The following is a 24,163-nucleotide window of genomic DNA, read 5'->3' as shown; positions in this document are numbered from 1 at the left end:
ACGTTCGCGAGATTTTCTGCATGGTTGCGGGTCGCCAACTTACCCATGTGGTTGCTTGCGGGCGCGGCCATCTTGTTTTCAGTTGTCTCGCGGTGCATGATCGCGAGAAAAAAGACGTGATCGCGCGACGCATGACGTCACTGCGGACGCGAACTGTCGCGAGACAGCGCAAATGGCTAAAACAATACAACATCTCATGGAGAACGCGACCGGATCGGGAAAACTTGTCGGCGAACGCGGGGATTCAGGTAAGGCGATCGCGCGCGCGCGAGAATGTATTATTTTACAGCGCGAGCAAGAACCAAATTATCGCAAAGCTGCGGAATGCGGAATGCGGAAATTTTGACATTTCCGCGCTCTCCGCGGAACGCGGAAATGCCTAATTATCGCAAATTCCGTGAACGGAACGGAAATTTTGCCCAGGCCTAATCATAATGTTGTATGCCACTGACCCCCGAGGTGCTACTCACCCTCACCAAAGATGCAGTAATTGCTAGTTCCAACATTCAAGAAGGCATGAGGTCCGTGGATGAATGGCTGAACATCAGCCACCTGAGGCTGGACTTGTACAGGACTGAGGTAAGCATCTGAGGATTGTCACCTTACAGCTGGCTCAACTCCTTGTGTCCCACCCGCAGGGGCCCTACACAAGCACACAGTGGCCACGCACACAAGATGGTGTGCATCATGGATTTGTAACTCACATTTGCCATGCAAATCACCAGCATCTGTACCTCATGCTGCAACACCCTCTGCATGATGCCCATGATCCTCAGATAGATCCACTCCAAGGAAAGACAGACCATCCCCCAGGTCCACGACACTAGCCGTGTCAACTACTGCCCCGCCCTCTACAGAGCAAGTACATCCAAACTCACGGGAAACTTGTCCACATCCAGGTTGCATCTGCACAACTCAGCTTCAACAACCCGCACCCCATCAACATCACCGTCCACCTGAGATAGCTGCAAGGGATCACTGTGTGCTGCAGGATGACCTTTACACTCCTCACACACACTCAAGAGGCAGTCAACAACCCCAGACCCCAAAATCAACCTTGTATGCCTGTCATCCAAGACCCCGTTGGCCCAACTCTATGCATCCGAACTTGGCCTGGCCACCATTCTTCACATCCACAACACTTCAGCATGAAGGAGATGGTTCTCACACCTGGACAAACATACCTGGGACTCCCTCCCCGGGAACCTCCACATGAGCCATGACCTCTAGACCTTCATCATCCTCTTCCTGATTGGTGTGTCTGCACAGTATTTCAAGCCCCCCCCTCAGCAGCTTGAGGCCATCACGGGTGAGTATTGGGCTCCCAGGCTGTATTGGATGATACATTGTGACCCATGTTTGTCCTGTACTGGACTCAGATCCCAGGGTATGGATGGCTGGAGTTAGTTCAACACTCAGGCATAGTTTGACATTTACCCACACGTATGTTGTGGACTAATGCAAAATGACTGCAACATCTCATGACAAATACATTCTCGGTGGGGTGCGTGTTTTGCTAGAAAAAATAAGGTGCTCTACCGGGTGCATAGAATCCAAAGTTCAAAGGGGGAGATGGGATCGTTGGCATTTGAAGTCATCAGAGTCCAGACCACAGTGTTGGTCATCATTGGTCAGACTGTGACCAGCAAGTCCATGTGGCAGAGAATGTCAATGAATGATGTGCTGCTGTTGCGCATGAAGGCCAGGTGCCAGGCCAGGTGACCTGGGAGATGTGGATGGTCCGCTGCCTCTCATGGTCTTTTCCGTGAACAACCCACCTTCCTCCGGGGACCCTCAGATGCAGGCCTTGACGATGCTTGGGACGCTCCGTCGGACGAATCCTCCTCCTCCTCCTCCCTCCCTGTGGCTGGTGCTAGTCTGCGCCTGGTGTCACAGGGAGGGTTGCCCATGTTGTCGGCGATCCGACAGAGTGAATGGCTTTTGTCCCTTTGCACCGCCAGGAGCTCAGCCAGTCTTGCCTCCATCCATCCTTGGTGTTGTTGTTGACTGGTGTGTTGCTCGGCCTGCTGATTCTTAATGTTTGTGAGGGTCGCCACTACCTGACTGATGGCCCTGGTGTCACGCCGGTATGCCTCCATGATGTTGCGTATGTGTGACATACCGGTCCCTTCAGCTGTCTGGTCAGGTTCTCGCCTCCGCCTGCCTCCACTCCCACCACCCCTGCCCACACGAGCCTGGCCTGCTGTTGTGGGCACATCGGGTCTACGGGACCCCTTAGGGATGGCAGTGTCGGTGTTGGCTGCCTCCTCCTGGGTGCCCGGCGAACCTTGTCCCTCCAGGTCAGACTGGCTCAGTTGTTCAGTGTGGGCAGGGCTCCTGGGTGTCTCCTGGCATGTGGCAGTAATGGGGCTGGTGGTTGGCACAGATGTACCTGAAGCAGGTGCTGCAGAGGCTTGGACTCCAGAGGGGCCAGGTGGGTTGGGGTCAACCGCGGAGTGTTGTGAGGTGTCGCTGCCGGTGGGATCAGGTTCCTCCCGAGCCTGGGACTGTGGTACTTCCCCCCATTGTTGGGGGGAGATCCATGACGTTGCCCTGTGTGTGAGAGAGGGACAATGTTTTTAATGCGACATCCATGTTTCATACATATTCTAGTTGGCACAGTTCCTCCAGGTAGTTGTTTGTGCCTAGCACATCAATGTTCACTTGTGGATGGGTATGTTGCAGGGGACTGGTTGAAATGTTCTCCAGGGTGTTTGACATGTCAAATTTGGGCTTGGATGCTTCTTTGGCTGTGGCTTGATCTTGCTGTGTCACATGTGCATTGTGAGAGAGGGTAACTCCATTGGCTGCCCCTGGGTTGTGTGCTTGTGTAAGGGGTGAGTGATCATCCCTCGGCCCGACGCTGTTCAACATCCACATGGCCCCCCTCACACAAGTGGCCCGCCACCACAACCTCAAAAACATCTCCTACGCCGACAACACCCAGCTCATCCTCTCCCTCACCAAGGACCCTCACACCGCCAAAACAAACATCCACGAGGGTCTGAGGGCCATCTCCGACTGGATGAGGAGCGGCCATCTGAAACTGAACTCGGACAAGACGGAGGTCCTCATCCTCGGACACACACCCTCAGCCTGGGACGACTCCTGGTGGCCGATCGCTCTGGGGACAGCACCGACACCCACCCACCACGCACGCAACCTAGGATTGATCCTCGCATCCTCCCTCTCCATGTCCAAGCAGGTCAACGCCGTCTCCTCCTCCTGCTACGACACCCTACGCACGCTCCGCCGTATCTAAAGGTGGATCCCGACCGAAACAAGTAGAACAGTGACACAAGCCCTCGTCAGCAACAGACTGGACTACGGCAACGCACTCTACGCAGGACTCTCATCCAAACACCAACGGCGGCTACAACGCTTCCAAAATGCCTCCGCATGACTGATCGTCAATGCCCCCCGCCATAGCCACATCACCCCCCTCCTGAGTGACCTGCACTGGCTCCACATCGACAAGAGGATCACCTTCAAGCTCCTCACCCACGCACACAAGGCACTGCACAACGCCGGACAAGTCTACCTGAACCTCAGACTCAGCTTCTACACCCCCACCCGCCAGCTCCGTTCCGGCAGCCTCACCCTCGCAGCTGTCCCCCGCATCCAACGTACGACCTCCTGCGGCAGATCCTTCTCCTACCTTGCCGCCAAGACTTGGAACACCCTCCCAACCCACCTACGACTGACCCAAGACCTACTTGCCTTCAGAAGAATCCTCAAGACCTGGCTCTTTGAGCAGTAGTGGAACCCCCCCCCTCAGCGCCTTGAGACCCTCACACGTAAGTAGCGCGCCTTACAAGTACCCTGATCGATTGTTGATTGATTGACGGTGCCTGCTGGTGGGTGTAGTGTGATTGGCAGTGGGTCTCCCAGGTCATGTATTTATCCCCCTATGGAGCATGCTGCCATGTCAGTGAGTGTCCTAGATATCTGAGCTTGTTGTGTTTGTGTTAGAGTTTGCAGTGGTCAGAGGAGGGCCTTGTGCTGCCTACAGCAGGGCCAAGTGTCAGCTACCTTGTCAGTACTTTGCCAGTCCCTCTGCATTGAGCATGGTGCATGGGTATGTACCTGGGCCATATGGGCTGAGGGCAATGGTGTCTGTTTCTGAGTTGTACAATATGTTTAGTGATCCCCACCCTCCCAGCATCCCGGACATCCAGTCTTGGGTTTGTGGTTTTTGTAGGCTGGGACATGGCATGGCCTTGCTTTGTGAATGGGGCATACACATGTTAGTGGCATGAGCGTTGTTTTTGCGTGTGGTTGTGTCCGGTGAGGGCTTGGGGGTAGGGGAGTGCATTTGTTGTAGTTGGGGTGTGGATGCCATTACCCCCATGTTACGTAAGTTGTTTGTGTACTCACCAGGCTCGGCAACTTCTTCAACTCCGTGTACTTCCACCGGCGGAAGCAGGGCCATCACCTTCGCCTCCGAGGGATGGTAATGTACCGGTCTGTGGGGCAGCCCACCTCCAGTGATGTTACTCTGGGCGTAGTCCTCGTTCATTTTGCGCTTGATTGCCCTCCGCAGATCGTACCACCTAGCTTGGCATTCATTCCTGGTCCTTCTGATGAGCGCAACAGCATTCACCCGATCGACGATCCTCTGCCACAGGCGTGATTTTTCAGCTATGCTGGTCTGTCTGACCAATGTTCCAAAGAGCTGTGGCTCGACTCTGATGACTTCGTTGACAAGGATGTCCAGCTCCTCCCTTGTGAACTTTGGATTCTTGTCTGTGGGCATAGTGTGGGGTGTGGGTGTGGATGGTTGTGGATGTGTGGGTGTGAATGTGTAGGTGTGTGTGTGAATGTGTAAAGGGGTATGTGTGAAGGAGGTTGTGTGAAGGTGTGTAAGTTAAGGTGTATGGGTGCAGTTGTTTGTGTGTGGTGTCTGTCAGCAGTGGGTCTGTTGCAAAGGCTCATGGTTTGTGAGTGTGGGCCCTTTTTATTGGTCCATTTGTGGGTGTGGCTGGGTTTGAACTTTTGGTGAGTGTGTTATAAGAGGTGGTTGTGAGTTTGGGCCTCTGTTTGCCTGTTTGGATGTGCCAGGTCAGTCTTTTAGATGTTTTTTGTACTGTAGACGTGTTTTGTGGTGTTGTGCGAGTCGAATTGACCCTCCTTGTGCTGCTTTACAGTGTCCTGATTCTGTACGAGTCGTTTTAGCGTATGTAAGGTGCGTACATACGCGATGTTGTTGTACAGTGCTCACATATGCAATGTTGTTGTACGGTTCATACATACGCGATGCTGGGGTACGGTGGTGGGGTACAGTGCATCCAAGTATGGGGCTGGGGTACGGTGTTGGAGTACGGTGCGTACAAGTACAGTGCTGGGGTACGGTGTTGGGGTACGGTGCGTACATGTATGGGGCCGGGGTATGGCGCTGGGGTACGGTGCGTCCAAGTAGGGGCATGGGGTACGGCGCTGTGGTACAGCGCTGTGGTACGGTGCGTCCAAGTACGGTGCTGGGGTACGGTGGTGGGGTACGGTGCGTACCAGTATGGGGCTGGGGTACGGTGTTGGGGTACGGTGCGTACATATATGGGGCTGGGGTACAGCGCTGGGGTACGGTGCGTCCAAGTAGGGGCATGGGGTAAGGCGCTGGGGTACGGTGCGTTCAAGTACGGGGCTGGGGTACAGTGGTGGGGTACGGTGCGTACCAGTACGGGGCTGGGGTACGGTGGTGGGGTACGGTGCGTACATGTACTGGACTGGGGTACAGCGCTGGGGTATGGGGCTGGGGTAGGGCGCTGGGGTACGGTGCGTCCAAGTCCGGGCCTGGGGTACGACACTGAGGTATGGTGCGTCCTAGTACGGGGCTGGGGTACGGTGGTGGGGTACGGTGCATATAAGTAAGGGGCTGGGGTACGGTGGTGGGGAACGGTGCGTACATGTACGGGGCTGGGGTACAGTGGTGGTGTACGGTGCGTACACGTACGGGGCTGGGGTAGAGTGCGGACATGGGGGGGTACGGTGCAGACATATGGGGGGGAGGGGGGGGCTGTACGACTCGTATCCCGGGCACAAGTTTACCCAGATACGAGTGGTACGGCGTTCGCTCCGTACGGGGCCTTTTCCATGCGCTTGTGTTTTCGGAAGGGCGGTACGGACTTCAGTTTTACGATTTGTATGTAAAACTGTCCGGGGACGTCTCGTAGACTTTTCCAGAAGCGATTTGTATGTATTTTTCACGTACGAATCGTATTTCACCGGTGGGACAGCACTTGTACGATTCGTACGTAAAAAAATACGGATACGAGTCGTACAGTAAATTTTTTTAACGGATCGGAATCGGCACCCAAATATCAGTTCTCACTTATACATGATAAATTACAAGTGTATCCCTTCTGTAGTAAATTTTAAAATGAACATCAACCAAAGTGTAGAACTACAAACAGTGTCCCAATCCTGTAAATCCGAAAATACAACATAAGAAGTATTTGTGTGTCTTTCGACCACTGTGTCACTGGTGGGCTTAGTATCTCACTACTTTTTTACTTAGATGCAGCATATTTAAAATTTAGGAAACAATGCATATGCAAATCTGCACATTAATCTCTACCAGAGCATATACTCACTAATTCTTCAGAGTACATGCAAAGAGTGTGTGACAGGTTGCAGATATAATTTACCAGATGGTTCTAAAAGACTACATATTCCTCACTAAAACTTGTAAATACATGGGTTTGTGGTTGACTATAGAAATACTCTGACAATGATTAAATGAGTGCATAGGTAGTGGCTAGGTGATTCCCAGAGGATACAGGTAGTACCTGGATGATTCCTTTAGTATATGGGAACTTCATCAGCCATTCCATATCTGCACAGTTACTGCTTCCAAGTTTGCATGAGTATTGGAATTCTATCTGGATGTTTGGATTAGTGCATGAATATTGCCTGAATGATTAGATAACTGTATGACTAATGCCTTAATAATTCAATGCATGCATAGATAGTGGTTGGTTGATTAAATGAGTACAACTCTAGTGCCTGAACAATTGCAGGAAGCATCTAGGTGATTTGTAGAATGCACGTATTGTGCATACATGATTGTTTTAAGTGCATGCATAGCACCTGCCAGATTGGATGAGTGCATGAGAAGTGTTTCAGTGATTGGATGAGTACATGGCTGCTGCCCATGTGTTTTTGGATGAGTGAATAGGTAGTGCATGGGTGAATAAATAAGTACATGGGTAGTGCCTGGATAATTAAAGGAGTGCATCAATAGTGACTGGCTGATTAGAAAAGTGCATGACTAGTGTCTGAGTGATTGCATGTGTCCGTTGTTAAAGCATGAGTCATCGGATGAAAGCAAGTTTGGTGATTGCATTAGTGCAACAGTACTACCTCAGTAATTAAACAAGTGCATAGGTACTGGATGGGCAATAGGTTTAATGCAATAATTGGATGAGTGCATGGATTGGGCCTCAGTATTTCGATGAGTGCATGGGTCGTAAGTGGGTGTTTGGATGAGTGCATAGGTTGTGTCTGGGTGATAGAATGAATGCTGTTATCAGTGATGTCATGAGTGATGTCACTGACCATGTCATGAGTTAATGTAATATGTGACGTCATCAGCAGTGCATTCCGGGCGCGCGAGTTATAGTTAGCTGAACTAACTATAACGGGGGAATTTCAATGGTTTTGTACGAGTGAAAAGTCCAGCTAACTGTAACGCCCCTGAAACCTATGGTTTTTTCAGTGAATTTATAAGGTTTTTTAAATGCTAATTCCTAACTATAATGTGCCTGAAACCTATGGTTTTTTTCATTGATTTTCAAAGGTTTTTTTAAATGCTAATTTCTAACTATGACTACAGAGATAGGACATGTGAAGAAAGAAGAAAAAACGCACAAAAAGAAAAAAAAATGCAGAAAGAAGCAACAGAAGTCCTCAAAGACGAAGAAAACTGCAGGAAGAAGGATAACATGCAGAAAGAAGAGCAGAAAGAAGCCTTGTTGCAAAATCATCCTGTACCCTCAACTTTTTCAGACGGATACTGGTGGTAACTGAGTCTGACTAACCAGTCCTAGAGCCAGTGCTATTTTAAAAGACACTCAGAATACAGTGAAAACACCTACATGCACTAGGGAACACTATGCGTTGGGGTCCCCCTGTGATTAGCATGAGCTCCTCTGTAAGCCCCTAGTATATAATAAGGCAGGGGATTAAAACTACCTCTTAAAACGCGCCACATGTCACCTCATGCCCCGTCCCCTCCCTTCCACACTGTGTAAACACGCCCTGTGGCCATTTTACGTTGGGAGATTAAGTCCCCTTGAATCCTGAGGGTCCCTAGGGTCCAGCTAGACCACTAGGTACCTCCAGTAAGCACCACAGAGCTGCGTTGCAGAGAGATGTAAAAAGGGGCACGGCCTAGACCACCTCTCTGCAACTCAGCGCAGTGGCGCTTACTGGAAGCACCTGGTGGGCTAGCTGTCCCCCAGGGTCCCTCAGGATTGAAGGGGAATTATTTCCCCAACTTAAAACGCGCCACAGGGCGTGTTTGCACACGTTAACTCAGGCCCGTCCTCTCCCTTCACCACTGTGTAAACACGTCCTGTGGCCGTTTTTAGTTGGGAGATTAAGTTCATTTGAATCCTGAGGGTCCCTAAGGTCCAACTAGCCCACTAGGTACCTCCAGTAAGCGCCACATAGCTGCATTGCAGAGAGGTGTAAAAAGTTGCACAGCCTGGACCACCTCTCTGCAATGCAGCTCAGTGGCGCTTACTGGAAGCACCTGGTGGGCTATTTAGCCCCCAGGGGCCCTCAGGATTGAAGGGGAATTATTTCCCCAACTTAAAATGCGCCATAGGGCGTGTTTGCACACGTCACCTCAGGCCCCGTCCCCTCCCTTCCCCACTGTGTAAACACGCTCTGTGGCCGTTTTAAGTTGGGAGATTAAGTCCCCTTGAATCCTGAGGGTCCCTAGGGGCAAAATAGCCCACTAGGTACCTCCAGTAAGCGCTACAGAGACAGAGCTGCGTTGCATAGAGGTGTAAAAAGGGGCGTGGCCTCAGAACACCTGTCTGCAACGCAGCTCTCTGGCGCATACTGGAGATACCTGTTGGGCTAGTTGGCCCTCAGGGACCCTCAGTATTGAAGGGGAATTAATTCCCCAACTTACAACTGGCCAGGGGGCGAGTTTGCAGAGTGCTGCAAGGAGGGGGTGTGGCCTCCGGCACGATGCCGGTCTTTTATTTATTTAACTTTTTTTAAGAAGGAGGGCTGTGTGGCCCCCCTTCTTTTTCTAATGTATTGGCCCTGGGGACCCCATCCCCCACGACCTGCTCCCTAATTTTTTTTGTTGAAAAAAATTAATTTGGAAGGGGGCCACGTGGCCCCCCTCCCAAGACCTTAATCGGCCCCGGGGACACCAACCCCCGGGTCATGGCCTTTTTTAAAAAATTCTTTAGGAGGGGGCTGCGTTGCCCCCCTCCTCTGGCCACTTATGGCCCCAGGGACCCCATTCCCCGGGGCCGGCCTTTGTTTTTTATTTATTTTAAAATATATATATTTATAGAATCACCTAGGACATGCTGGACAAACCGTATGTACCTATCACCATGACGATTTGCGTGATATTCATTAAAAGGCGACTATGCATGCAATGAATCCACGTGGAATGTATTTACACCGCTTGTGAAGCTCTGACGTGTCTGACGCCCTACCGTGCCTAATCCTGCTATTTATACAAACATGGGTAGCTATTGACGGGCACATTTAATACACACGCACACCAAGCCATTCAAAGGGGACTCGACAAAAATTCGACCAAACTATGCAAGAAACCCCCTTCACGGTTAATGAAACACACATCCACCGCCGGATGTGTAATACTTTTTATTTTACTCTCTGGAAAGGAGACAAACCTCACTTGAGAGTCACAGCGTGCTCCTGGCGGAGCCCAATGCTGTGTTACACCCACCAGTGCCCGCTGAGTGCCACACACCTCTGTGTTGTATTCCACCAGCTAGTGCGTATGCTATGACACTCTCTAGCCCATGTGCACTGTAACACCACCCCGTTAATATGTCATGCCACACTTGCCTTCGCATGGGTTATATTGCCCTATCTAACTTGCCTTCCTCGATGCCTATGTTATAACGCACAGCGCTATGCCATACATATTACAATCTGTGATCCATATCTCTGTCACAGTGCATATGCAACGTTACACTCCCCAGCGCATATTTTATATTACAACTTTAGAGACTAGTTAGGTTATGCAACACTGCCCTGTGCATATTACACTCCAAGGCGCATATCGCATAGCACGCTCTAGTGCCTGTGCTATCTCGCGCTCTCCAATGAATTTGTCATTGCGCACAATGTATTGCATATTATATTTCATGCCCCGGTTCATCTTGTATCACACTTTTTGGTGCATAGTTTACACCATATACTATATCTAGTTTTCATTTTCAATCGTGCTCTCAGGACTATGTTCTATTTAACACTGCGTCCACCTATCCTTTTCACGGGCATTACATTTTGCGATGGGGGTTTAGGGTCACGGGGTGATTCTGCCAAGTGAGCCCGGAGTCACAGTCACAAACATCCTCTTCTTCCTGAATAAAAGTGAGATTATGCTGCATAGTTGTTCATATGTTAAGTAGTTCGCACAGACACACATTTTAAAAACAATAAAGTTCCTAATACCCACCTTCTCTGAACAGTTAGCTTGCTGCCCCATCCACCTCCTCCCTATCCTCTGTTGTGTGAATCCATGGACTAGCCTCCTCCCTCCTGCCATGCATGGTCTGATGTGCTGCCACTGCCCTCCATTTAGCATGATGTACCAGTCCACTCCTCCTGCCCTCCATTGCCCAATTCTATGGCCCATCATTGACCCCCTGCTTAGCCTCTGTGCTTAGGTTGCTGCCCCTATTCTCCTTCCCCATGCTCTCCGATGTCTTTGTGCATGCCCCTGCTCCATCCTTTTTTCCCACCATGTTCCATGAACCTGCCACTTCTATATACTCTGAGTGTTCTGTTCAGCTGCCACTCCCCTCCCACCTGCCTAGCATTGTCAGATGACTGTAACCTGTCCCTGCCACCTCCACCCTGCCTGTCCATATGCCATGCCCCTATCCCTTTCCTCCGGTCCTCCATGGTCCATTTTACTGCCACACCCTTCTGCCCTCCCTGGTCTGTTGTGCTGCAACTGCTCCTCCTGCCTGCCCCACGTGGTCTATTGTGAGGCCCCTTCCCCTGAACTCTCTTGTCTGTGCCCAGGTCCTGACCCTCCCTTCTATCCTCCATGGTCCTTTGTGCATGCCCCTGCACCCTCCTTCTTGCCCATCATAGCCATTGTCCTGCCAATAACACTCCCGCTTGCCATGCATGGTCTTCTGTGCTGCCATGGCCCCTCCTACCTTCCCTGTGTGGTCAGCTAGCTGCCCCTGACCCCCTCCCACCTTCCTTCCATGGTCTCTGTGTATGCCATCATAGTCTCACTGTTGCTCTCCATGGTGTGTCTTGTTTCTAGTGCCCATCCTGCCTGACCTCCATGGTCATCTTGCTGCTCCTGCCCTGCCCCCTTGCCCCCAGTCCTCTGTGTCCATGTGCAGACCCCTGTTCCCTCCCTCCTGGCTTGTCTGTTCCATTGTAATGCCCCTGCTCCGTCCCTCCTGCCCTTTATGGTCTGTTATGCTGCAGCTTTCTCTCCTGTCTGTCCATTATGGTCAGCTAACTACCGTTGCCTCTTTCCCCTCTGTTCTCTGTTGTCCATGTGCATGGTCCTGTCCCCTTCCTATTGCTTACTATGGATTGTTGTGCTGCACTCCCGTCCCGCATGCCCTGTGTGGTGTATTGTGCTGCTGCAAACCCTGATGCCTGCCTGTAGGGTCAGTTTGGTGCACCTCTATATGTCCCTCCTGTCCTCTGTTATCTGAGTCCATGTCCCTACCCCAATTCCTCCTGCCTGCTATGATCCAATGTACCATACTTGCGAACAATTTGAACTTGGTAAGAGGGAGATTTTGAAAAAAAACTGGGGTATTGATTTTCCCCTTTGAGTTACATTGAAAAAGAGGAGATTGTAGACAGGAGACAGATCAAATAAAGCCCATTTGAGCTTAAAAACATTGGACGTTTCCTGGCTGAAACGGGTCTGTTGGCATGTATGGTTGTACTACCACTGCCTCTTCCTTCTGTCCACAATGGTCTATTATATTGCCACAGCCTCTCTTGCCAGTCCTGTATTGTTGGTTTGTGGCCCCTGCCCCCTTTCCACTGCCCTCCATAGTCTGTTGTGCTGCCACTGCCCTTCCTGCCTTCCCAGTGTGGTCAAATTGTTGCCTCTGCACTCTCCTACCTGCCTTCAATTTTCATAGTCCATGCCCCTGGCCTCTGCCTCTCAACAATATCCCAATGAACAACTAGATTGCTAACATTCTATATTTATTACAAAAGTGTGGAACGCCTGACGTCATCTTGATGTAATCAAAACTGTAATACCTAGAGCATTTCCTTTAGAAATTACATATATGAGAGGTTCTTATTTGCATCAAAATTATGGTTAGTGCTCTGAAAAACTAAAATGAGGACATATTTTCTGAGTTTTCAAATAGCGACAAAGAACTTGTAAATTATTTGTAATCTTTATGTTTTTTAATCCAGTTGACCACTTGATTAAATGTTGCACTTCGGGGAGAGGATGTGGTGTTACTTCCAGAGCTGCAGACTTTGCAACTGGGGAACCAGGTTGGAGTTTCTGTTTCAGCTCAACATTCTGTGATTCTGGTCAAATCACTTAATCTCCCCATGTCTACAACCAAAATGAATTTGATCTTGTGTGATGTAACCAATGCTCATGTAAAGCATTCCAATACCTGACAAGTCTGCACTATATAAAACTGCAAATACACAAAAAATAAGTGTTTCGTGCAATAAGAACAACCACACCAAATATTTGCACTTATCATAAAAGGTCACTTTATTAGGACAGGCAACATAAATTAGAATCTTGCTACAATAAACATTCTTGGAGCAAAAACCCCATTGTCATTACTCTTGAAACGTTTTGCTATCCAACCAAATATTCCCCACAAGACTTCTCATCAAAAATACCCCATGAAATGCACAATCCCAATCAACCTTATATATATATATATATTTTTTTTTGTATTGTTTTCTTATAGTGAGGGTGGGTGGGTCACAAAAACGACAGCCTCCCAATCTCCTCACAGAAAAAAACAGAGTTTTCCCTAACTGCTGCCTGCTCTGCTCGTGCTGCTAAGCCCTGCCCCTGCCTGCCTAGAGCCCTCACGCGCTGTGTGGACTGTTCCACCGCGCGAAATTCCCCAAGGGGACAGCTGCACGTGCAGCGATCCCCTTGGGACCCCATTGCACACTTCTGTCATTGGGCTACATGTGGGCTACATCTGGGTGATATTTGTGCTGCATTTGGGCTCTTTTGTCTCTGGTGGCCATCTTGGGAGATTTATTTGTTATGAAGTTTCCTAATTTCCTCATTTACTGCAGTCTCCTCAGTAGGAAATGCTTTCAGTTTTTTACTTTGATTCCATCAAGAAGGTATTCAGATATGTCACACGTTTGCCATAAATTCTGAATGTTAGTACTCTAACGGAAGTCTGCTGCTGGTATTAAAAGTGCATGTTTCAGTCTGCATATCAGAATGTTTTAATGAAAGAGAAGAGGATTTGAGAAGTCACTCAAAATGTGCCCTAATTTTTCTTTCTGCAGCACTAATCATACTTTCTATGGCAAAATGAACCTCCTCATTTTATTCCTTTTTAAATTAAATGTTTTAAGAGTTACCACTTTATTCCAATCAAGATGGCTTCAGGTTTGCAATATGTTTGTCATAAGTGGGACTGTTAGTGCTCTAGTTTTTCTTTAGAACACTCTGGGAAGGTGCAGTAGAACACAAAGGAATCAACTGACAGTCTCTGCCCTTTTGGATGTACATGTTTTACTGAGAATGTCAGGCTTCATTCTCACATGACTGAGAAAGATAATGTGAATTTACAGAAAATATGCTCTCAGTTTAGCTTATAGATCACCTTCCAAACCTCTGTGGGAAAAGCATGAGAAAATAGTTTTCTCTCAAACATGATTCATGATATCACAGCAGAAGGCTTTTTCACATGGTAAAATCACCTTAGAACACACCACAATTCCTAAAATGAGTATGGTACCATCAACAAATGATTTATAATGTAACTAAAGTCTTAAAACCTTCTATTAACTGCAATGCTTCTTAATGAGGTGCTATCATGTATATTGGTACCAAGATGGCTGCCAACACTTCTTGGATGAAGTGCTGACAGCCAATCAGATCTCACGATGAGATGTGTGGTTAGGCTCCGCCCAGATATATATGTGATTTTACTTTTGATCTTCTCAGGAACTACTGAACGGATTTACACCATTTAAGTAAAAGGCACAAGTCTGAACTGAGGACTACCTCTTTGCCAAATGTGGCGTAATTCCGTTCAGCAGTTTGGGCTGCAGCTGCGTCAACAGGTCCTATGGGAAAAAGCATAGGGAAAACGCGTTTTGGGACCCCCCTTTTTTCTCGGCCCCCGCTTGACGAATCAACGTGAATTTTTTAGGATAGGAGCGGCCGTAGCTGGCCAAAAGTTTGGAAAATTTCACGAAGATTCGTCAATCGGCGCCAACGTTATTCCAAATAGAATGTTACGGATTTCCTATGGAAAATAGGTCCTAACTATAACTACGTACTGCCGACTGCCAGTAGGTAATATATATAACTGCGTAAAGTGGGCGCGAGGTGCGCAAAGCGCACCGCGTGCTCACCGTGCGCGCACGGAACGAACTGCGAGAAGTGGGCGCGCGCTGCGCAAAGCGCACCGCGTGCCCACCGTGCACGCACCGTGGGCGAAGCGCACCGTGCGCGCACGGCACGAACGGCGTAAAGTAACTTAGCATTTAAAAAACCATACAAATTCACTGAAAAAACCATAGGTTTCACACACGTTATAGTTAGGAATTAGCTTTTAAAAAACCTTGCAAATTCACTTAAAAAAACCATAGGTTTCACACATGTTATAGTTAGCTGGGCATTTTCCTCATGAAAAACCAATGAAATTCCCCCGTTATAGTTAGTGCAGGCAACTATAACTCACGCGACCGTAATCCGCTGCTGATGACTTCAGATATTACATCACTGATGACATATGTGTCTTTCTGAAAAAAAAAAAATATATATATGTATAGCTAAAAAAAAAAAGGAAGAAGACATGGGTATATAAATGTGTAAATACAGTGATGTAATATCTGACGTCATCAGCAGCGGATTACGGTCGCGTGAGTTATAGTTGCCTGCACTAACTATAACGGGGGAATTTCATTGGTTTTTCATGAGGAAAATGCCCAGCTAACTATAACATGTGTGAAACCTATGGTTTTTTAAGTGAATATATATATATATATACACACACACACATTTTTTTACCCAACAACAATCGCCCGAAAGCTTTAGAGGATGCACTCAGAGGAGTTGAAAACCAAGGGTTTTTATTCACAGAAAGCCAGCATCTTCATTTCAGTTAGCTCTTTGCCGATGCGTTTCAAGGATCAACCTCTTCTTGTTTGGCAGGTCTAATATTGCACAGATGGCTCCAATTAGTCAGTTTTTAATCATGCAGAGACCCCCAGTGGGTCATGCGCAGTGCGTATATATAGTATATTGCATGCTGGGACCTCGAGTCCCAATTGGAGTTTGTTATTGATCACAGTGAGCTCATAGTGAAATTATTAAGAAAGGCATTGTTCACCAGAGTGGGCCCTCAGTTCACATGCTGGCTTGATTTCCTCACAACTTTCGCGCTGATCGCGGGTTCGATAAAGTTACAGCATGACTCGCAGCCCCTCCTCAAAGTATTTGAGACGATGCATCCTTTCATGGCAGGGCAGCCGTGTAGTTAATTTTTTCAACAAGCACCCAAAAGCTTTAAAGGACGCACTCACAGGAGTTGAAAGCCAAGGGTTTTTATTCACAGAAAGCCATCATCTTCATTTCAGAAATCTCTTTGCCTACGCGTTTCAAGGATCAACCTCTTCTTCTTCGGCAGCTTTAATATCGCACAGATGGCTCCAAATACTGGAGCCATCCAATTAGTCAGTTTTTAAACATGCAGAGACACCCAGTGGGTCATGCGCAGTGCGTATATATAGTATATTGCATGCTGGGACCTACATACATAAATATATACTCACACACGCACATATATTATTTACATGCCTCTTGCACCGCCCGTGCATCACCTTTCGCCATATTAAAAGTGACGCTCCAGAGGCACAAAGGGCTTGTAAATAACCCCTTAATCTGATATGCTAGGAGAATTCACTTGTAACCTGTCATGCAGGTCAAATAAATAAATTTAGGGATAAGGTGCACAGCAGAGCTTGGTGAATATGCCCTGCATTGATGGTTGCATACACTATGGGTCAACCAATGACCAGTGGAAAGGATTTTTCACTATTCTCTGCAATGCAATTTACTGTGGCATTAACTAGAACGGTGTGATGTTTAAGTATCATCCAATATAATACAGTAATGCCAGTTCAAACCTTTGCTAATGCAGCGATGTTTCTTTAAGGACCTGTAACTTGAGAGGAAGTTGTTTGCTGTAGACGATAGACTGTATCTCAGCGGTAAGCCTAACAAAAGCATTTTTCAGCCTCAGGCTAACTGAAAATCAAAGGAAATGGCAATCCATTTGTCACAGAAATTCTCCCTATGTGCTCTTTTTTGATGAAAAAATCTTGAGACAAATCTAAAGATCACTCTAGATAGAACTAATATTAGTTCTTGCTGCAGGCAGACAGATCTGGAAAGATGCACTAATACAGTGATACACAAAGAGTAATGAAAATAAAGTATTACTGCCAGACACATCACAGAATGCATTCATAAACAAATGCACCTGCAGGTGCATCATGACTGAAATTCATTTCATTCCAATTAATTAAATATAATTTCTATCTTTTATTAAACATTTAACTGATTGTGTATTATGGTAAAAACTTCAGATGTGAGGGGGCAACATTTATATTTATTTATGTATTATAATACGTAGCTTTATATACCATGGTGTGTCACCATTAGTAAACCCAGAGCACACAGGAACATGGCTTGGACAAGTGTTTCTGAGTTAGCATATTACAATTTTACTTTTATTTCAGGTTTGCAGAATTCAGCTTTGGAAATAACCTGAATTATTCACTTTTTCAATCACATTACGCAGAACAGTAATTTTTAGTGTGCAAGGTCTTTGCTTGTTAATAAGTCAATTCACATGAATTGTATTAATTTCTGCTACTTGACAATTTTATTCTATTGTTTTTTTACCCTTAGGCAATGTTCACTGCCTGTGAACTGGGTGTCTTTGACCTGCTGCAGGAGTCTGGTGCTCCCCTGTCTTCTGCCATAATTGCTGAGCGCCTGCATGCCAGTGCCGATGGGATGGAAAGGTTACTCTGCGCATGTGTGGGATTAAAGCTCCTAGAAACTGAGATGAGCAATGTGGAAGGTAAAACCATTTAGATACAAGACTTTACCAAATCAGGCTTTGCGGTACAATTGAATTAAAGATATAGAAGCAGTTCACAAAAGGAATTTATGATCACCTGAAGTAGTATTCTTGCAGAGGCGAATCCTCCGGTATGGCGGAGGAGCATCCTCCCACTGTTGAGTGGCAGCAGATTTAAACACATGAAAAATGATATGATAATTAGACAATTGTATTATCATTTTATTTTCTACCTGACCTGCAGGCTACCAGTGAGCCATCATAGGGTGGCAGGGCCATACAATCTGATGACAAAAGTAAGGACGAGGAGTGATGGGCACTGCTAAGTGTGCATGTCGGTTTTGCTGGCCATCTTAGTCCAGCCAAACCAGCATGAGCATTTAGCATTTCTCCAACCCGAGCTGTGTTGAACAGCTGGTTGGAAAAAAGCCACAGGCACACAGGCCCTCTTTGAGTGCTAAACCATCCTGCTCACACCAATCCCATTGCTTCTCTCATGCTGAGTAATGGTATTGCCAGCATGAGAGCAGTGTCAGGATTGGCATCTGGGAGCCTGCGCAGTGTGCACCAGCCCGAGTCGAGGATCGGGGGAGGAGCAAGGCAACAGGCAGCAGCTACAGGTAAGTAATGCTTTATACTATTTAAATTCTTTTTTGGTCTGGTTTTTATTTTTGTATTACCCCCACTGCCTCACCACCCCATGTGAATATATTTAAGCCTATCTATTCTGTTTGGTGTTCTCCTCTGAGAGTGCATATAGCTTCACACACCTCGTCCTCCCTGTGTGTCTGGCAAAGTAGGCGGGTCAGAAAATGGGAATATCTACTACAAATTGGGAGAAGGAAAGGAGAAATTAGGAGGATATCAGCAAGGGTCGGCGATAATTATCGCTCAGCGCTCTTAGCGTGAGGATAATTATCGCCGGCCAACTCTGAATTTTATCGCGGAGATAGCGTGCTATTAGCAACGCTTATCTCCAAAGCGATAAAATTCAGAGCGCAAGCTGCCAATTGTAAGATTATTGCTGGAAATACAGCGATAATCCCACAAGGTTTGGCGATAGCTTGCTGATAGCGATAGTCATACTTAGCCATGATATCCACCTTACATAGGATATCATGGCTAAGTCAGAAAAATACCAGACGTAAAAAAGCAGCATTAACCATGGTTTGCGCTGCTTTTTGTTATCTCTAACAGGGTTAGCGATATCCTTGATAATAGGAGAAATGTCGCTTAGCGACATTTCTCCTATTATTGTACTCTGGAATGCCCCCTTTGCATCTCATTAGAGATGCAAGAGGAAGTGTAGAGTAAAAGGGTGCTAACATGCAAATTTGCATGTTAGCACCCTGTTGCTGATAGATCGCTAGTTTTATGTCTGCTTTTTTGGCTTTTTAAAGCCAAAAAAGCAGAGATAAAGCCCTTGTTGATATGCCCCAAGGAAAGGACACAGGGAGGGCTGTGCAATTGCAAAACACATCCGTACTAGTGCACAGACAGGTTTAGATCTATTCCAGCCAAGTTTTGGAGAAAGTTACACACCATACTTACCCACCCAGAGATATTGCAAGGGAATCACATAGAAAACAACAAAGACACAAAATAACACTACCAGGCCAAACACAGCATTTACAATAATGAAAGATAAATATAAGAAAATTTGTTAACTTACGTAAGACATTGCATTCACCCATATACATTACACTGTAAAAATATTAAAACAATATTAAAAAGAAAATAAAGAAAATACCAAAAAATAGTAACGTAAAGTAATAGTCTTCTAACAGCCAACAATGAAGACACTTATAAAAATCACACTATTAAACAAATAAACATAAATGATGTACATGTCTAGAAAATCAAAACATGCACATTGTCAATGAATTTGAAAAAAAGACTCATCTCACATCTAGCACTTCTGTACACATACCCAGACACATTATATCACACTTTATGGCCATATTTCTCGCAGCACAATGGAAGAAGGGAATGTCCAGGATGCTGTCCCTAGTTTTGTGCTTTCAATAAACTTTATGAAGCCTCACTCTTCTTTAATTAAGCCTGGAAGAAAATATCATTTAGTATTGCCATACATTTTTGGGAAGTAGCTTGCATTGGAGAAGTGTGGCTTAATGGTTAGAGCGGCAGACCCTGATGCAGAGGTCTGGCCCGGGACCAGGGTTCAATTCCCGCCTCGGTGGGTCTTGGCGGGTCTTGGGCTCATAATTCCTTGGACCTGATTTCTCGCTTCTGTGCCTATTCTAATCATGGGTCCCACGCTGCAACTCTGGGCAATAGCTTGCTTAATCTCCACAACGGCCCCAACAGCGCTGGGATGCCTGGCTTCACCCTGGGGATGCCCAGGAGTGGACATTTCACAGGGAAAAACCAGGAAGGGTTCCCTAGCGTTATGAGTACAGTGCCGGGAAACCTTGAAATGGGGTAGCTGTGCACTATAGAAGTACAAACACACACACATTGTTTGCCCATGCGCTGTTATTTTCCCATCCTTCCAGATAATTTCATAAGAGTATGTGCGGTGGTAATAACTTTTTCCACCAGTTCAATATTTGATGGAAAAAAGTTGATGCAATATCAGTTACTTTATTATATACTTCTACTTTGATGTTTGTCAGGTGTGTATTATTTACCAAAGGTGATATCGGTTTTCCTATGCTTTTCAGTTCGTAGTTCTCCATAGCATACAGGATGATTAACAACATTTTGCAGACTTACTCCTAAAATAGACCCAAAAAGTTGTTTGCAGTAGGTTAATAGTTATATTTTGCGATTTACATACTTTCCTTCGGTAAATGAGTGGGAACAAATACTCGTCCTGGTAATTGTAAATTTCTGCTCAGATTTCCAGAATTGCAGACTAATGCTTGTGTTTAGGAGTAAATCTATGTATGTAGACATTTCTGCCCATAGATTTACCTTTGGGAATTGGGCTCCTAGATAAAAGTAATTATTTGAAATGTTGCCCTAGTTTTTCATGTAAAATGTTGTGCATGCTCACTCTATTTTTGTGTTAGATCATTTGCACACCGATGTCAGTAAATGCCGCAGTGGCAAAAGCTAGAGAGCTCCAATTGCTACTTTGAGCCAGTGGGATTTTTACAGATTCCTGCTTTGTGCTTTGGGAATTCAATAAGGCAAAGCAGTGAGGCTATGATGTTGGAACGATGTTGAGCTGTCTCAGACAATCTGATCAGCTGGTCCAGAACATAGACCAAAAATGATCCCAAAAACATTTATTGGATCTGGAAATCCAGTAAACACATTTGCTATTTAAGCATTGATAATGTCAATAAAAGTTACATCCACAGAAAGATTGGACATAAAAACATGTATGCAGACAGTTTATACCCATGCACCCACAAACAACACACAGACCAACAGACATTCAGGTACCAAATGCACACAAAGTAACTTACAAAGGAATACACAAATAAACATGTAAAGAGAACACACATAAAAAGCCAGCATACAGTCACACAGAAAATAATTTGGATAATAATAATTACCAGTTCGGTGGTCCGAGAACTGTGTACCCGTGGTTCGGTCCAATCACCGCGACCTCGGCATTCCGACTGCCATATTATGAGACTGTTGTATTGCTTTACCCTCTACCTTTTGCACATCCAATTACTTACCACATACCCTCAAGCTATGAAACACACATTCCAACTGAACCTCATGAATGCTTGTGATGCTGTATTTCATGCACTAGACCTGGCAGAAGCAACTCTCTCTTCATCACAAATTCATGGGTCATGCCCACATCCTCACACATCCTATACATTCTTTGTCACAAACACTACAGTATCCATCATGTGGTCTGCACATATAAGTAAAGAGGAGGGCTCACTGCCATCCACAAGTAATCCTGGACCAGCAACCTAGACAAGCAAGTGACACTCAACTCCTTGGATTCCCATGAGTTATGGTGAGATCAGGCAAGGGCCTGCCCTTCTGTGTAAAGGAACTTCACATATACACAGAAGGGAACACATATTAGAGTAATGGATAGTATGGTTATCAAACACAAAAGGACAGCCAATCAGAGTAACAGAAGGATTGCATCCTGGGTAATATCAGAAGCCTGGTGGCAGACATATGTTGCCTTGCAAGTGCTTATTTTTATTGCTCCAGCAAATTATTAACTTGACACTAAAAATACTTGAAAGATAAAGTCATTTATTGATACAAAAGTACAAGAATCAGTAATTTACATAGTTCATATAGTGCAAAGTAATGTAATTTAGTCCCAACACCAATACAGCATATTTTGGAGAAATATGTTACCCTCCACAGGGTTTTGCTGGAGTTGAATGTTTATACATATGCAAAAGAAACAATTGATGTACGGAATGCTGGACAATGCAATAATTCACCCCCAGTCACAAGGATCTGGGTTAAATCCATCATTCTTTTGCTTACCACACCACCCCAGTTTGGACCCAGCCGAATGCAAATCAGTCTTGACCCTGTTCCTTGTGGGAACAGTCCAGCCCATCTGCCAAGCAAGGTCCTCCCTTGACCAGAAACAAGCATCCTGGGACCGATTTCAGGGCATCAACCTTCTCCAGCCAGGTTAGCTTTAATCTAGTGGTGTAGTGAGCACGGGACCCACGCCTGGACATATTTTTACAAACACAATGACAGCATGGTAATAGCTCTCTATTCTGATGAAAGTGAAACTGTTTCTTCCAGAAAGAGTCTTCCGACCATTGCACCTTGATAGTGATAATGCCCTGCATGAAGGATTTCCAAACTCCATATTGACACACTTTAATCTAATCTAGGGACAGAACAAAATGTGATCATGTCACCCAGCTTCTGATGGAACTCCATTGGATTCTGTTGCTATGCGCAGCAAGGGGAACTCCAATGGCACCCCTTGCTAGGCATAGCATTTTCAAAACCAGTGGCATTATTTAAAAATCAATCACGACAAGCACCCCACATTATCTTGCATAAACGTTATACATCTCTTCAGGCTCATGACATACCAGTAGCAAAGCCCCTATCAGGATGGAGGCTATGAAGTGCAAAAAAGAAAAAACACAAGGTGATAGGCCTTTTCCATCTGTGCACTCATGATCCAGAACAACATGCACTGCTTCAGTTTAGGAAAATGTTGTAGAATGCAATGCATTAACAATGCACTCGACACCCAGCCCGCCACTTGCCTGTGGCCTCCAGTTCCTGCTTATTCCAGTCTTATCCAGTGACACTGCTGCTTCCCAGGGTTTTCGTGCCTGGGTTTTTGTGCTCACCTTTCTTTCTCCATTGTTCCAGCCAACAGAAGTTCTGCACAACCCAGGATCTAATGCAGGCTGCACCACAACTGTGTGCAGAGGGTGTGCTGTGTCAAAGACATGGAAAAGGCAAGTCCATCTGCACCCGTCTGAACCTGGACCATGCCCAGTGCCAGGACCTCTGCCCCTCCTGCCCCTGAAGATACACCATCACCGTGCCCCACTCCCTTAACCCCAGACTCCACAACAAACTCTGCCACTGTGCCAACACACACTCCAAGGTAGGACCATTCATCCACACCTGTACCCACTGCCTCAGCATACACATCAGTCTACTGACCAGACCCACCTGACCACACCACAGACACCACCTGAACATCAAAAACGACTTGCATATGCCCTTATCAACATATGCACACTATGGAAGCAAACCATCAAAATTTGGGACCTTATCTCCAGCCTCACACCTGACGTCCTCTTCCTCACTGAAACCTGGCTCAACCCCACTGCCACGCCCAACATCCCAACCACAATACCTGAAGGATACAAGATGACCCACAGCAACCGCATCAACAAGCCTGGCGGAGGGATTGCCATCATACACCAGGAATCCATCCAATGCACCACCACAAATGATGACATCACCCCAGTCATGGAACTCCTCAACTACTGGCTCCAAACAGACAACAAAACCACCATCAGTAGGAAGTGACGGCTGAAGTCGAGGTGGAGCTTGGAACACTGATCTGTGAGCGGCATTATGTGCAGCACTGTGATCCCGCTCAACCATCTAATTGTTTGCCTATTGATCAGCTATCATGTGTGGACAGGAATGTAACCAGAGAGATCACGAGAGCTGCAGAGCAACTGCGGAGGAGCGGTTTGGGCTGTTATTGGATTGCGTGCCACCCGAATTGCCCACACCATACCACACCACACCACACCGATCTCTACCGCTGTAAATGCAGGTGAGGTAGGACAGTCGGCAGACAGGCAGTGAGGCTTAAACACAGAGGATGGGGAGGAGAGATAAGCTGGCATTTTGCTGGTGTCCATTTGCCTACTTTCAGTTTTCTATTAAACTTTGGCTTTTCCGCATCTGGGGTCCACGCTAGCAGCTGCGGTGCTGCTTTGGAGCAGTGCGGAGTGGAGTGGAGTGGGAGCTGTGGCTGCGGAGATCTTAAAGAAGGAGGAACGTAAAGGCTTCTTAGAGGACACAGCGGCCCTCATCCTCCTGGACCTGTCAGCCGCCTGCGACACGGTCTGCCACCGCACACTACGAACACGTCTCCATGACGCCGATATCCAAGAGAAGGCCCTGGACTGGACCACCTCCTTCCTCTCCGGCAGAACACAGAGCGT

General features: G+C 46.7%; 1 protein-coding gene across 1 annotated transcript in view; it reads left to right on the top strand.

The window, feature by feature from the left end:
- Nucleotides 1–24,163, top strand: part of LOC146805017 (acetylserotonin O-methyltransferase-like) — a 582,624-nt gene that overhangs the window by 71,379 nt on the left and 487,082 nt on the right. Inside the window, exon 2 of the mRNA XM_085622166.1 lies at nucleotides 17,363–17,537. Within this exon, the coding sequence (XP_085478292.1) occupies nucleotides 17,363–17,537 (175 nt within the window). The remainder of the gene's footprint in view (nucleotides 1–17,362; nucleotides 17,538–24,163) is intronic.

Source organism: Triturus cristatus, chromosome 8 (assembly GCF_964204655.1).
Source record: "Triturus cristatus chromosome 8, aTriCri1.1, whole genome shotgun sequence".
NCBI lineage: Eukaryota > Metazoa > Chordata > Amphibia > Caudata > Salamandridae > Triturus > Triturus cristatus.
The sequence above is the reverse complement of the archived record's forward strand: the minus strand, read 5'-3'. Positions and strand labels throughout refer to the sequence as shown.